The sequence below is a fragment of the Xiphias gladius genome, chromosome 22 (genome assembly GCF_016859285.1).
Source record: "Xiphias gladius isolate SHS-SW01 ecotype Sanya breed wild chromosome 22, ASM1685928v1, whole genome shotgun sequence".
Classification (NCBI taxonomy): Eukaryota; Metazoa; Chordata; class Actinopteri; order Istiophoriformes; family Xiphiidae; genus Xiphias; species Xiphias gladius.
In genome coordinates, this window is record NC_053421.1 from 8,004,796 (window position 1) to 8,021,521 (window position 16,726).

At 40.7% G+C, this 16,726-nt stretch overlaps 1 protein-coding gene across 8 annotated transcripts in view; it reads left to right on the top strand.

The window, feature by feature from the left end:
• Nucleotides 1-16,726, top strand: part of plecb (plectin b) — a 118,342-nt gene that overhangs the window by 75,854 nt on the left and 25,762 nt on the right. For 6 of the 8 annotated variants that reach the window (XM_040117263.1, XM_040117265.1, XM_040117268.1 and 3 more), the window contains exons 2-9: nucleotides 4,849-4,910; nucleotides 8,952-9,041; nucleotides 10,799-10,876; nucleotides 11,035-11,139; nucleotides 12,191-12,357; nucleotides 15,226-15,341; nucleotides 15,508-15,611; nucleotides 16,364-16,483. In XM_040117263.1, coding sequence (XP_039973197.1) covers nucleotides 4,849-4,910; nucleotides 8,952-9,041; nucleotides 10,799-10,876; nucleotides 11,035-11,139; nucleotides 12,191-12,357; nucleotides 15,226-15,341; nucleotides 15,508-15,611; nucleotides 16,364-16,483 — 842 coding nt within the window. The remainder of the gene's footprint in view (nucleotides 1-4,848; nucleotides 4,911-8,951; nucleotides 9,042-10,798; nucleotides 10,877-11,034; nucleotides 11,140-12,190; nucleotides 12,358-15,225; nucleotides 15,342-15,507; nucleotides 15,612-16,363; nucleotides 16,484-16,726) is intronic. The other 2 variants (XM_040117262.1, XM_040117266.1) reach the window with 1 other exon arrangement.

Below are 16,726 nucleotides of genomic sequence, written 5' to 3' on the forward strand. Positions count from 1 at the left end.
CAGGTCGTTGTCAAAACCCATCGCTCTGGAAGAAGAAGTGGTTTTAGATGCCAGATTAAGTGATGTCAAGCGTGGGGAAAATGGGATATATACCTACCTCGAGGCTAGAAGGGCAGGATTTAGCAGAGGTAGGACACACCCTGCCCTCCAACTTAGCTGTCAGGACATACTGGCCATATAGGGGACCATTATGGGGATACTTAGTGTAAATAAGCCTAAAAGTCGTTTTGATAAACTGAGTAAATACAGGCCTTGGACTCACATGTGCCAAAGTGCAACTTTAAAGCATGAATATGTAATTTTTAATACAAGAAATAGCACAGTCTCCCTCTTACAAAAGAAAAGTTGCATACATAAGGAATAAAAGCAATCAGTTCAATATGTTCTGGTATGACCAGTAGGTTGTGATCGCTGATTTCAGCTAATGTTAGCTAAAATTATCCATCATAAACGTTACAATTATATTGCTGACATCACTGAGTCACTTTAATCACTGCACGACAATTTTCCTCTCATGCTACCGTTATGCTACATTTTAGCATTTACATTTTTTAAAAGGAATTGCCACTTGTTGCCACAGGTGCTGCTGTTTAGCAAAAGGTGCGTAGGATTACTCTGACAGAAATTTGGCTGATAAAACTGCCAAAAAAAAATCCTGCTTGTCATTAGGATTTATTGACTGATTTAATAGCCTAAAGTGCACTTTTGTGAGTGTGCTTCGAATTTTCCAGACAGAGAACCAGAAGTAATAATCTTAAAAACTGCTCAAGTAATGCCTGTTGTATTACATTTACTGTTTTAAACACTCTTCCTGTCTGTGCGTTCCTGGGAAAATCTGGTTTACAGGAAGTGACACATTCTGTGTTCTCTGATTTGTACGGATTAAATACCACCGCGAAGGAAATTAGGCTGAGAAATGAATGTGAATGTGGCAGAAAAAGAGTTCTGGCTTCGGCAAGTCAAACACCATCAAGAGTTAAAGAGAAAAGAATGGACAGAACTAGACTGTACGGTTTTACTAAGATAGATAGAAGCATAGATAAAAAAAACAAATATGTATGTTTTCATCACAAGCATTAGGCCTTTTGAATGATTTCTCAGAATTATCAGTGTTGAAATACATGCACAAGCTCTCTCAAACACTGAATGACAAGCTCCTATATTTTTCAGTAAATCAGTGATGTTCTGGGTGTGGTCATACATCACTGTCTAGAATCCATTGCAGCCGCTTCCAAAACTATCTCATCCCCCATCTCTCCCCTTTTTTCTGTCACAGCAATTCCTAATGGGGAAATGTCTGAGTAATGCTGTGATCAAGTAATGATTAACCATGAGGTGTGTGTGTGTGTGTGTGTGTGTGTGTGTGTGTGTGTTCAGGGGTGGGTGGTTGGGTGTGTGTAGGTGTGTGTGAACGTATGCATGAAAACTTTGTACCTTTTCAGGCTCTTGTAAATAATTCAATTAAATGCGATTTAATAGCAGTGTAAAGCCTAAAAAGTTATCAACAATAACTTTTATGACTTTTTATCATCCCTAGTGACTCAGCTTGTGTGTGTAGGTTTCTTGCGCAAATGAAACGATTAAGTGATCGTACATGCAAGTTACCACACCTCATCCTACCCCGCCTTTCTCGCCTCACACTGCAAGAGGAAGGGGTGTGTTTAGAGCCCTGCCCACTGTGTCCTCTACACACTAGGGCCACTAAATACACACTCACACATCATGCACAAGGACAGGCCCAGACTTCATTGCCCACAGGCACCATTTGCTATGAAAGGAACAGAGTAAGCGGGAGAAAAAGGGGGGAAAAAAAAACAACATAAGGAGAGAAAAAAGAAGGGCAGAGCCGGACCCAGTGAGGGAGTGAGGAGGCTGAGAGGAAAGAAGGAGAAAAAAATAGTAGGTTTGCGAATTGCTGAGCTGTAACTACAGGACTGCATACTCTGGGACGAACTCAGGGCTGAAGGGACAGCTAGACGTGAGAAAAGCTGAAGTTCCTCTCAAGGGGAAAACTGCCAAGGATATTTTATCATTAGGATTATTATTCTGGGTACTGACAAACAGTGACAATGACCTCTCAGCAGCAGAGGAACAGGAATTTCTCGACTGAGAGCATGGGCAGAGAGAGGATGCCCTCAGAAGACGGTTACTACCAAGGGATGCTAAAGGCCACAGACGGCAGGAAAGGTACCAGTATGGTGGCAGTTAATGGAAAATAGCTTAATTGCAAGCCTTAATCTTGATATCTTTGTTCCCATGTGTGCAAGAAGCTGTGGGGAAGTATTGAGTGTTTTTCCCGGGAAGATGTGAGAGAAGCATTTAATGTTGTTTCATTATTTGACCATTTTCAAGCTCCAGATTTTTGTTTGCAAGAGCCTGAAGAGGTTTATGTCGAAGCTTCATTGGCCAGCAGGTTGTATAATGCATGATCTTGTACAAGCTTATCAACCAGATTCCAGGGGACGACGGTGGTGTCTTGATTGTTGTCACAGGCAAGTTTGACTGTCATAACGAAATCTGCAGCCATCTAACATTGTATATAAAATGACGTACATGGTTATTCTGATTGGATTGTCGTGTCCATTGTTTGCCCACACAGTGACTTAAAGGAGGATACTCCCCTTTTCTCATGCATCAGCAGCTTCCTCACTTCGTATTGGTCAGCGAAGCCCATTCACAGTTTTTGTTTTGTAGCGTGCATATGTTTTGGGGTAAACGAGTCACTGTGTCTACACTTCAGTTTTAGCTAGGATGTTTTCCAAACAGATTGGTCCTCTTTTTTCCCCTAGCACTCTTCAAACTGATGGCATTTCTACAGTTCTTCAAATGACATCTTGAAATAATTAGCATTTTTCACAAATTGATTTGTCAATAAAAGCCCTGCTTTGCCATGCACCGACATAAAGAAGTTGACTTCATCAACGCGCTTTGAATCTGCCTTTGTGATTATGTCTTTCCTTTTCTCTTGTGCCACACATCACTGCTAGCAGCCGAAAGAACTATTGACCAGTGGTGTACAAAGTATTCAGATCCTTTACTTAAGTTAAAGTAGCAATTCAATTACAGTACGTGAAATACTGTGTTACAAGTAAAGTCCTAATATCAAAAGAAAACTACTCATGGTGCAGAAAAAGTGTTATCAGTGAATATATTTTTGGATTATCATTACTCAAGTTTTAGTAGCATTTCAATATTGTATCTTGCACTAATTTTAACTAGATCCTTGGACCATTTAATCTATAACATTGCATCATATTTTATACGTTTTGTGTGTAAAATCTTAGTCTTCAAAGTAACTAGTAACAATAGCTGTCAAAAAAATGTAATCGAGTAAAAATGACAATAATTCCCTCTTCAAGTATTGTAGTAGTTCAAGTATAAAGTAGCAGAGAAGTGAAGTATCTTAAAATTGTACTTAAGTACTTTACTTAAGTAAATGCACTTAGTTACAGTTCTTTCCACTACTGATATCAGCTTTTGTGCTGTTTTGGACCACGAACACCACACCTCACTGAAATCTCGTGTCTGGTGACATTTGATACTTGGAGTTCACTCAGCCCCTATCCACTCGCATACCATTCACTTATAAAGAGCGCGGAGCCCACAAAGAGTTTCATTAGTTGAGACAGGATTGAGTAATATGGTGTGAACAGAATGCAGAGACTCACAGGTGAAGGTGCAGCTCCCAGGGGAAGCTGCTTTAGTCTACAGCAAAGCTTGTGAAACGTCCCGGTGTTGTTGCTCTGTGCGTGTCACCAATCATCACGCTTCCACTCTGTGTGACATTTTGCCCCCTCGACGAGAAACGGAACCTCGGAGGTCACGCAGTGAAGCTCAGTCCCTATCGGTTTCAATGATAAATAAGGAGGTTAAAGGTCTATTGGTGTCTATTTGAGGTTTCCATGGAAACACAGTCCCATAACACTTTTGCAGAACCGTTAGTTACACCCTGAAACAAATGTAGCCTCTGGAAACCTATTGAATCACTGGCCTTTGCTTTTCATTTCTGTGTGCGCCAGTAAACAGTAGACAGTTAGACCATTCCCTTAAAACTGATAAGGCAGAGGACTTTGTGCTAGTGTCCATAGTTCATTCTGGTGCTATGTGAGTGGGAATAGAAGGTGTGTGAGTCAGTGAAATGACATGAAATAAAACTGTTCAGCAAACCACGACCACTGTGTCCATAATACATGTTGCAGGCACACACCTTGTGGATTCTGCCTTGAACTCCAACAGGGACACAAACCTAGGTATGCGGGTTTGTTGTCTTAGTAGGTGTGTTCCTCGACAAGATCTTGTTGTTTCTTGTTGGAAAACTGCACTCTCCAATAGTGTTGCCATGTCTTGCGTTAATCATGCAGTCTTTTGACACTGCATTTTGCCTCTACCATGGAACCCTTTATTTTTTCGGTCCAGAGCAGAGCACAGCTGGCAGTGAGTGAGACATGACCTTGCAAATACTACATTTCCTAGACAATAGGGGCGCACCTCCTGACAATGAGCCGGCTTTGATGCAGTCTGACTCAGATGCAGGCGTGCACAGTCAAGAGGTGTTTTTCCACCCAGTGATGAATTCTGTTTGTCCTACAGAAATCAAACAAGTCTGGTATCTAGGGGATTTCCTCTTTTAGTCACTGCTTTATTTATAAACTAAATGAAACTTGCGACTGTTCTCGCTGTATGAATTCTCTGTGTCACTGTCTCCCGAAGGAATACATCAATCATATGCTTTTATTTTCAACCTGCTACTAAGCTATACAACGTTTCCAAATGCTTAAATGCACAAGAAACATTTCTACTCTTTACCTTTAATATGTTTCTGATAACTGTGGTTTCATTATCTTGCAGATGAACGAGATCGAGTACAGAAAAAGACCTTCACAAAATGGGTGAATAAGCACTTGATAAAGGTAAGGACCCATCTTGAACTTTCACTCTTGTATATTGTACTCCAAAGGCACATTGATGCTCACATTCCTGCCCATGCATGCCTTCATCGTCATGTTCCAGACTTACGAACAAGGTAGACTTGTGCAAGACAAATGGAACTCCACCAATAAGTGTGCACAAATTTTGATTTCTTTGCACTTGATGAACATGTGGTTGACTGAATAATACAAGTAAATACAAGTAAATAATACAAGTGGAAAACTGCCGATGGAGTGAATCGGGATTTGCTTTCAACCGCAGGATGCTTCGCTGAGCAATTTAAAAATGTGGCAACTCAGATTTTTAGAGTTGATTGATCTCTACCTTTAGAATTAAATACATGGACTCTGCAAGTAATTACATATGAAAATAATTGGGCTTCCTTTATATTTGTTTTTGCAAGAATGTTGATATCCTGGTAATGTTACACTATAAATAGCTATCAAAACAATGATCATGAGGGCATAATTCGTAGATTCAGGAATTAGTAGACTATTAGTAGACCTGAGTGAACACACAGTACAACAATGTTTTTGTGCGTGCAAGCTGTACAAACAAACTTTTATGATAGCAGACTCCCAGAATGCAGTTGAACATTGTGGATTATTTTGAGGGACAGGCCATCATTATCTAAAATGTAATCCATCCCTCATCTGTGCCTTGTACGTGTCTGTGCAGAAATTATTACCAACACCCCACCCCGTCCTCACATAAACATACATTAGCTAGTCAGTTATTGTTTCACACTTGGTTGCGAACATTGCACCGCGATGGGAAAGCTTACCAGAGGTCCAAGTCTGTCATCAGCTGAGAGACTGTGTAAACCATCCATCAGCACTCGTCCAGTCACGCTTTATTCTCAAGCGAAGTCCTGGAGGCCCTCCAATGCATCACACATTCAAGGATGTAAACAGGCCAGGTTCAGGGTAATGTCAAACAGGCCATGCTACTCACTCAGGACTTCCTCATTAGGAGTGAAAAATTAGCCCCCCAACACAATTTACCCCTCCCACGAGCAGGAAAAATATTCCTGCTTCTGCTGCTTTTCTTCCAGAAACCTCCCATTGGCAGCAATATATTTACAACCTCATGACATTAAGTGTTTCCACATTATTTGTATTTTCACTCCAAAGACATTTTTAAAAAAAAAATAGAACAATAGAACAAGAGGGAAGAAAATAAGCACAAAAAGAGTGTTTTGCATTCCATGAAGTTGCAGTTCTGACATATTCTGCTACTGATATATGAGGACATAGTGGAGTTACTCCCTCTTGTTTCTCTTTAAGTGTTCACTGTGAATTTTGGAGGGTGAGACGTAGACATCTGGATTCACTTTAACTCCCTCTCAGAAGGCAAATTCTCAGCCCAGAGCCCGTGGTGGTTAAGACCGATGGTAGCGCATGTGCTGCACAGGCTCCCGGGTTTGGGTGGCTACCTGCGTTCATTCCCAGCCTAAACCGAAAGTCATGCATTGATGCAGGGAGGTTGCATAAATACTCACATTGATATTGTTGTTGTCATTGTGCCTTGTATAAAAAATAATGCATGTAATATAAGCACAACAGTGTTTTTTTTTTTTTTTTTTTAATTCAAAGTGTAAAGTCATACTAGGAAACCTCGCACTTTCACAGTCCCAGGCTATGGCTGAAATGGTTTTCCTGTGTTTTCCTTTTTTTGTAATCAGATGTTCTTTATCATCCTTTTCTAAATTATGCGTTATAGGATGAGTACATTAGCTTTCAGCAAAGACATGCAACTTGTTTTTTCACAGTAATAGTAACACCTGACACCTGAGAGATCTTTGTCATTCAATTGAATGGGAAGGTGGTCTCAGACTTTTGGACATATAGATATATAATATGCACATGTTTGGCAGGGAAAGTGTTAACTCTGCGTCTAAATGTGCATGAATGCTCCTCTAACGTTAAACTGATGTTAAACTGATTTAATGGCTTAACAGTTGCCTTGACAGGGGCAAACAATAGGTTGGTTGGGTGCAGCCATGTAGAGCCGTAAAAGGCCACTGAGCGGTCTCCCCTGCTCAGTAAATCTCTTTATATAGCGTAAGACAGAGTGAAACGTCAGACCGGCTGCAGAACAAAAATCTGCTTTTTCTAGCAGATTTCTACAAACTACAGTTGATTTAGAATAAAGACCGCTATTGTTGCAGACTGGTTTCAAATTATACATGCCTATCGATGAAAGGATCACCTTCACGGATTAGAGCAATAGCACAAGGTGACGTAAACATTATGTAAACCCTGAGGTATGTGAAGCGTTTTGTCTCCAGACAGCACGGAGGGACCAGGGTGTGGGGGTGTCAGGCGTGTGTTCTAATGATTTTCACCTTGGAATGTTTAAAGAGCAGCTCTTTTTGACTCTGAGAGGGCAATTTTTAGTGTAACACCTACCTTTCACACAACAGTGTGGTTGATATTGTGCAGCGGAACCACAGCCTCTTCAGTACAAAGTAATTGAGTGGTTCTTGATTAATTTGTAACGTACTCAAAACCCCTCAAGATGGTTCTCAAGGACACACTAAGGAGATACAGAGCAATAAGCTCTTTGAAAATCACAAAAATCATCAATTGAATGTGGGAAGTGAAGAATCACAGATTACGTGGATCATCAGAATATGATGTTTTATTTAACTGTGTAAATCGGTGCCTGACATAAGATGGATCTGTAACAAGACATATATTTCTCAAATAGTATAGTTGGCTGTTAGACTATCAACAATGATGCAAACTCCACAACATGCCGTTTACTATAAAGCAGAAACATTTTCAGTGTGTAGACAGTGAACCCTAGTGGTCACAGTGTCGCCTCCCTTCTCTAAATTCAGCCTCACACTGTTTGTTCATCTTCACTCTGCAGGCAGGGAGGAGCAAATCAAAGGTTGAATAACTGTTGAAATTCTTGCCAACATAAATCCGCCACTGTTGTAACTTGCAAGGGAAATTAGCTTTCATTCCATTTCAGGGCCGAGGCCTCCTTTTCCATCATGGCCTGACACACCCAGATCAGCTCTGATTTTTGTTCTACGACGAAAAAAAATGACTAGATTAAAGATTCAGTGTTTCATGCCTCTATCTTATATACCATCATGTTCATCATCAAATCATCTAAATTTCCCTTTCATCCCAATCATCGTGCTTAATTAGTTCATTCATTTCTGCTCTTATCTTCTTCTTCCATTCTTTCCATTTCTCCATTACTCATCCACCTGTTCTCATTCATCCCTCTTATCACCCCCCTTCGCCCAGCATTGGAGGGAAGGGGTGGGTAAGAGCACGTTTGAGCAGGACTGTACTAAATGTCCTGTATGTCTGGTCAGTGTCTGACTTACGTGGAAAGGGTCCCCTCCCTCACTTGTTTTTACAACTTTCTCCTCTTATCCAGTCTCACAACACCTTCCCTCATCTCTCTCACTTTTGTCACTGTCGGTTACAGTTACTGTAAACGACACCTCTGTTATGTAAACAGTGAATCCCGTATTGTCTGTGAATTAACTGTGAAGGCAACCACAAGGATCGAGCCATCTTCAAATACCGTAAATGTTTCGGTGCTTTCAGCAGGTTTTATGTTCACCAGTGCGGCTTTGTTACCTGACTGATCTGGCTTTTATTCATAGTCCCATCCATCACTTGTCAGGGATGACAGCTGCCTATTTGGCATTTGGAGTAGCACTCAGGCTTGGCTGCTGCTCGGCTATGTAAACCTGACCTGTGTAGAATTGTACTAGTGGGGAAAACATATAACACAGCTAGGTAACAGATTTAGAACCAGGATAAAGTACCTCTTCCAATTGACCATTTTAATTTAAGATCCTGAAGTAAAAAACTTGTAATTTAACCATAGTTTTTGACACCTCATTAGGTTTGAAGTGTCACTAGGTTTTGCAAATATGCAAGTTCTCCTCAAGAGTGGACCATCGTGCCTGTGTTTAGATTGCAAACTAAAATAATCTCATCTTGAATCTTTGTGACACTTCCTCTTTTTTCTCTCATTTCTCCTGGCAGGCACAGCGTCATGTGACAGACCTGTATGAAGACCTTCGAGATGGACATAACCTGATCTCTCTGTTGGAGGTCCTCTCTGGGGAATCACTAGTGAGTCCCGCCCTGATGTCTGACTTTCGACCACAGCGTCAGAGTTACAAAGACTGTATGCCCAACTGTATACCTCAACCATCCCCCAACCTCTAAACCAAAACCTAATTCGGATTTATTACATAAGGGGCACTTATTTTAAGTCAACCTGGAATACCATCCCCTTGGCAATAAATTGTAACCAATCGCAGCCAAGTTGTCAGTCAAAGGCCTGACCTGAGCTGAACTTTGCTAAAGAAAAGACTTATTAACTGAGTGTGGTTGCTCTCTAGTCTGAGATCTCTTTTGGTCTGTCTATAGAACAAACCAGCCATATATATATATATAATTATTATTATTATTTTTTTAAATTCAAATGTAACCTCTCACACATCATTTAGTCTTTCTGTTTTCTTTAACTAAAATCTCAGGGCTTACACACCATACTCCTTTCAAAGCCAGTGGCAGGATGCTGTATTTTTACACTTGGTTCAGATCTGAACAGAAGCTTCTCTGCTGCTGTACTTCGTCGCTCTCTCTCCACCAGCTCCAGCTCTGCTCATCTTCTGTATGCCTCCATAGCCTTAAAACATTAACCTCACTTTGGCCTGTGTGTGTATGTGTGTTTGTGCACTGTTCTCCTTTCTGATCTATGGTTCTTCTCTTCTAATCCTCCTCTTCCTCCTACTCTTCCTCCCCTCCCTCGCCTCCCGTCTGCCTTCCTTTAACCTTCCGCTGTGTGTTCTGATCTTTGCCATCTGGCCTTCGCCTCCTCTCCTTGCCCTGCTCTTGCTGGGGCTAGCCGAGGGAGAGAGACATGGTCAGGACCGTTCGGTTGGTGAGTGGGTTTGTAACTTATAGTAGGCATCCTATTTTTTTTTTTTTTGTGATCTACCCTTGCTTTACTGTTGATTTGGCTGTGCATGGTAACCAAACCTCCATGGCAAATCGGGTTTTTATTTTTGTTTCTCATATCGACAGGCTTGCTTTAACCACATACTGTAGCTATCTATCTCTCTCTTTCTCTCTCTCTCTCTCTACATATATATATATATATATATGTGTGTAGACATAGATAGATAGATAGATATGTATACTCAGCTATCAATAGTTGCTGCTGACACTTGCATGACCTATCGACTAACTATGAAGTTTTTGGCGCAAACAACCCTTTTTTGCATTTTGCTTTTGAAACATCTTTTTGATTTTTTTTAGAGTCTTTTTTCTTTTGTTCGGCATTACATTCACATCATTATATTGTATGCTGTATTGATTTACATTCATTTTGAAATTCAAAAGACAAACTAAGCATTATGCAACATGAGATAATCTTTCTGTTGTCAGGTTACACAAACAATGCAAAACTGTGTTATTGTCTCAGCTGATGCAAAATTTTCTGTAGTTATTCTGAAGGGTTTATTATTACTTTTGTCCTCTGTATGGGATATTGGTGAGGAACAGGACTACGCCAAAGAGCACCTCATATTGGAAAAGAAATTCAGCACAGTATTTCTATGTGCGTACTGTAAATTGAAATAGTTATCCAGTAGAATTAATTCTTAGTTGAAAAAAACAAAACAAAGGATCACCAGTTATTCCAACAATTATTTTTTCCTGTTAAACGCCTTTCCTTCAGTTTCCTTCTAATTGATTTCTCCATTTTTGGTCGGATGCTTTCCTCCTTCCACCACCCCGAGTACTCTAAAAGGATCATCTATGACAATCTAGTGCTCAACGTTGAACTAAACACCTGTTTACCTCTGCTCTGTCCTCTATAGCCCAGAGAGAAAGGCCGCATGCGATTCCACAAACTGCAGAATGTACAGATAGCACTGGACTTCCTCAGACACCGGCAGGTATGACTTATGAAATTATATCTTGAACCTTGAAAACCTTGGAAACTTGACCAAACAATGGCAATGCCTTGTCACAAGACAACTGATCGTATCTGTGTATTCAGGTGATGCTGTAATCATTAACATAATATGACTTTTACTCTGTTATGTTTTCCCAGGTAAAGCTGGTTAACATCAGAAACGATGACATAGCAGATGGAAACCCCAAGCTGACCCTGGGGTTAATATGGACCATCATCCTCCACTTCCAGGTCTCCTCCTCTGTCAGTGTTGTGTTTCATTATAATGTCGCTCTATGCATCTGTCTCTGGGATCTGCACCTGTCCGCTGCTGTTTCACATCTCCTTGGAACAATCAGAAGGGATTCTTCCTCTTCAAAATTCCCCTCCTAAAATATATTTTCTAATCAAAACAGGATCATTCTGATTCATATTTCTAGAGGTTTTTAAAGCCATAATAACGTACTAACACTGCAGTCAAGTATTTAGTGTCCTCTAGCTAATTTATGAACAGTATAAAGGAGTAGAACACCATAAAGGTTGTGTAAATATGAGTCACTCTGTCCCTGACTCCCAAGGGGAGGGTGTGTCAGGCCCAGCGTAGAACATGCTGACATGCTATCAACCTTGATTTCAGTGATCCGGTGAAGGTACCTGGGTTGTGGTTGCTGGTGAGTCAGAGAGATTAAAGGGGAGAGTAAAATGTCTCTCTTATCTCTTATCCAATGTAGTTTTAAATCCTACAAACTCATTACCCTAAATTAATTTAATTTACAGAGAAAAAGAAATGTTTGTGTGCTCTGATGTAAAAGAAAAAGATCTGGATTCAAATAGGAGGAGGAGGAGAAGGAGGAGAACTTGACTAGCACTCTCACATGAGTATTTAAACACACTCAAAATGGAAAACCCGATGCCTATGACTCATCTTTCCTATTCGGAAATTCCCCGAATGAAAATTTATCAAGATGCCACAACCAAAGTGGCGTTTTCCCAGACAGAAATCCTGCTGCATCCTATTAGCCAAGGCAGAAACAATAACACTTCAGTCTACAAATATCTTAATAAAAATCTAATACGCTAATAATCAGCTCAACCAAGAAAATCAAGTCAAGGAATGATCAAGCTTGCTTTGACTCTAATGATGATATTAAAATTGCCTTAAAAATTATCCCTTGGTGTTGAGTAATTCAGTTGAGATTGTTGAGATCTTTTGGTTTCCACTAATGACTAATTTCTTCCACATTTCATCAGTATACAAACTATAAATTGTTTGTCCGCCTTTCTGTTAACGTTCTGTCTGCATACATTGTCTCAGATCTCCGATATTCAGGTGAATGGCCAGTCGGAGGACATGACGGCCAAGGAGAAACTGCTGCTCTGGTCTCAGAGGATGACTGACGGCTATCAGGGCATCCGCTGCGACAACTTCACCACCAGCTGGAGGGATGGCAAGCTGTTCAACGCCGTCATACACAAACACTAGTGAGTGCCGCCAATTTGTTTGCTGGACAATAATCCCACAATGAGTAACAACAGTATGAAATGTGACACAAGCAGAGACAGAAATGTCTGCTGCTGGTCACTGCACTAACATGTGCCCAGCTTCTTTTGTTGACGAATCCTATGGTGGAGTGCATGAGGATGGTGTATGTCCTATTCCACAAACACACTTTTAAAATAACAAGTACGCTGTTATATCAGTATTGTCCCCATGACGCAGGGCTTTATCATCGCTTTTTTGATACCATCAGTGATGTTGATGCCTATCATGACACATCCCCATCTGTATGTTTTATTGATTATGAAGTGCAGTGGAGCAGGAGTGGGACCTTGGCACGCTTACAAATGTCAAATTACACTTCATAATTCCAGTTCAAACTTGCTCGGTAGAAATTCTACTTTCAGTAAGATGGATCGATTCCCATTGATCATAACCATGACCTGGCGTTTATGGTATAATATCTGATTAATTTTAATGGAAAGGCAATTAGCAGCATGATATAGATTTAATAGTGCATAGCCTCTATGTAGTTGCACTAGCATTGCATAAACTGAAGTAGCAAAAATCTGATATTTTTCCATCCAAGAAGGGTTGAAATGAGGGCAACTGGACCTGGCTATAGATATTTGAAGATGTTTCACCTCTCTTGGATGAGAGGTGAATGTATCTACAGCCAAGTCCAGTGTCAGCCCAATTCAACTCTTCTTGGATAACCATGACCTGGTTGACTGAGAATTTTTACAGACATCAGACAAATTTTTGCCTTTTAGAATGCCTTCTTTGGACCAATCTTCAACAAGGCTGCTCATTTTCCTTCAATAAAAACTGTCTTATTGCCTCTGCATGAACATTTCAGGCCTTTAGGCTAAGAATATCACTGACAGGCGTTGACTAATAATACACCTCTTTTGGTGCCATGTTAAGATGATAAGACCTCTATTAAATATGATTAGCTTATTAAATTGTTGGGAACCTAGTATTAAAAAGTAAAATCTGATGTCTCTACTGTTGAACACTAAATGTTGTAATTCCCCGAAAGTTTTTTGTCTTTATAGTAGAATTAGTGGTTAAGGATTGCTTTGTGTGGTAGAATCCTGGGAAAGGAATGTGCATTTATTTCTCAGGAGGGTTTGTAATACAGTTTGTCATTGTCTGTTTTCTTCTCAGACGTTATAACAAAGTGATTCATACAGTGCTGAGTCCAGAGAGCAAACTAGAGAAAAGCAGTATTAGTGAGAGAAAATGAAATGCTCGGCAAGATGTTTCTCTTTAGAGCTTTTATGAATTGAAAGATTGAGATGCCTGCAGGGACACGTTTTCTTAAACTTGAGCATGTACCTGCAACTTTTTTTCTTTCTCTTTTATTTTTTTGGAGTCACCTGAGGCTGGATTAACACAGCCTTCAACAAAGGTCAGGGGTGTGGTGTGTGGGCGTTACTGTAGCACTCTGAAAACTGTGGTGTTGCTTTGTGCCAAGGCATTCAGGGTGTCCTAATGCAGAACATGCATTCATCCACAGAACTCAACAGTGACCAGGGTTTATGTAGATGTGTGAAGGTTTAAATGTTGGATTTACAAAGCTACAGTTGATTTTGATTCTCATTTAGAGGAAGCAGTAACTTGGCTGTACCACTAGGAGGCTTTTTCATCTCTGCAGCCCTGTAGAAGGATTAACAGGATCTTTACATGATGATGAACACCTGAAGCCATCAAGCCATCAAGTTGTTTGTATGAATAATTGCACCTATAATGCCGAACACTAAAGAATAAGCTTTTTACTTGCCATTGGACAAGGACATTCTGGCAGATTTTAAGATGCTCGGTGTAAGGAAGAAGTCTAAGAAGAAGAAGGGAAATCGGAGCTTTACTGGCGGCATGTCAGGATCTGCCCGCGACGTGGACAACCGGGTGGTGATGCTGTGTGAGGATATCCCATCAGAGGCATCCTCCTGGGACTCAGGGCGGGGTTCGGGGGTACGCTCTAGCAGTGAAGAACAGGGCCCCGGATGGAGATCTCTTAGCTTTCATGGAAGAGACGCCCAGAGCATGAGCAGCCCCCCTAGGCCAACAAAGCAGTACTCTGTTCGAGAAATCCACCATTTGAAGTCTTCTCCTGGTTATGGACAAAATGCAGGCTGTTCCACTCTGTGCATCAGAGAGCTGTATGACTCTGCTTCCACTGTTGCTTTGTGCCCATACTGTATTTGCTTACATACTTGTAATTCTCAAGTGTGAATGCAGGGTAGATGGGGTTCTGTGATGCATTCAGTCGTCCAGTCATCCTGGAGGCGTGAACTTTTGCCTCTTCTGGCAGTCCGGTTGTGGCTAGCTGCTGGTTATAAATGTGTCAGCTTTGATAATGTTAGCTGCTCTATAAATTAGATTCCACTTATAGATGCTCTGGCAGATTTCAGATTCAAACACCCAGAGGAAAAAGGCAGGTGCTGGTACAGGTTTGTCATGTATTTATTTTCATTTAAGTGAGCAGGCCTGCACAGACTGGGTTAATTCTGCATATGTATTAATGTGCGATATGTAATTCTCTAACCCCTTCTACTCGATTTCCCAAATTTAGATTTTAATTTCTGAGATTCGTGATTTTAATTTGATGTGTGGTAGGCTGAAAATGAATGGAATACAACATATGCACAGCAGCCATTGCTGTTGCAATCAAGCTGTCAAAGAGCCAATATGCACCTATGTGCTGTATACATTGCCGTCACGTTTCATGGCAGTGTTCAAAACTGGGTGCTTTTCATGGAAACTCGGAACTTATTCCCTTACACTGCAGATTATAGTCAGTCAAGGTGAATTTAGCCGTCTCACTGTCCATTTTTGTGTTCCTCTAGTCCCAGACTCATTGACATGGGCAAAGTGTACCGACAGACCAATGTGGAGAACCTGGAACACGCCTTCAATGTGGCTGAGAGGGACCTGGGAGTGACACGCCTACTGGACCCTGAGGGTAAGACTGGCTCAAAATCAATTTTAACTCAAACACCAACAGACTTGTCTGTTAAAACTGTGTTTGGCATGTTATGCTACAATTTTTCTACGAGTTACTGACTGTTATTAATGTGCAACATGGAATAATGAGAAGGCATATAATGAATTTCACATTATCCTTTCAGATGTCGATGTCCCTCACCCCGATGAAAAGTCCATCATCACTTATGTATCATCCTTGTATGATGCCATGCCTCGGGCTGATGCACACGATGGCATCAGAGCTAATGTGAGCAGATCATGTTTTATGCCTTCAATCTTCGTTGAGGCACCGATCCAAAATATTGCTATATATAAATGCTGTAAACAAGTGTGCTTCAGCGTAACATAAATGTTTGTTCTAATTACATCTGATTGAGTGCTTGATCAGATTTGACCGAAACTGAAATGGCTTGTGACTCTGCTTATAAATAAGCATTGGAGTGTTTCCCAATCCTACCAAATTTTAAAGAGAAATAGAAGTCTTGTGAAACCACGTCTCAGGAAATTAGCAACCTGTGGTGTTTACACCGCAGAAGCCAAAGTGAGAGGCCCATATTTTACAGAATATCTGTTCATGTAAAACATACTGTATAGCAGTTTTATACAAATTCACTCACAAGACTAATTGCATCTCAAACCTGATCCTAACCTTAAACTAGACTAATGTAAAACTGAATACTGATCTCACATCTTTTCAATAAATGTCCTTACAAACATAGATATGACTGCACACAGAGTTTGGGAGAAGTGGAGAAATATGCTTCTGTCAGTCTCTCTCTCACCATCGGCTTCCTTCTCCCACTATCTCCTCCACCCGTCTCCTTCATCAACTCCTTCTCTGTTAACTGCATCTTTGTCCATTCACACAAGACCAGGATTGTTGCTACCTAATTGAGTTTCGTGTGGTGTGTGAGTAATCAAACAAGGAGAGGAGAAGAAGAGTCCTCCTGTCTGTTGTTTTTAACGTCCCAGCTATCTTTCCTGCCGTGTTGGCTGCAGGAGCTGGAGCTGCGCTGGCAGGAGTACTACGAGCTGGTGACTATTCTGCTCCAGTGGATCCGCCACCATGTCATGATCTTCGAGGAGAGGAAGTTCCCCACCAGCTATGAGGAAATAGAGGTGAGCTGATATGCCGACAATATGTAGATCTTAGGCCTCTTGGCCAGAGATCTGTCTTTGTTATGGGTATTGTTGTTATCTCAGTTAGGAGCACTGAAAAACACAAATATCCTGTATTTAAACATTTTTTTATGTTAATAAAAGAAGACCAATTAAAACCAATTGAAGAACAATTAAATTTTGAATGTTCTAATAATATAAGTATTGTGAAAAAGAATTTTTGGTGGCCATCCATTGTTGGAT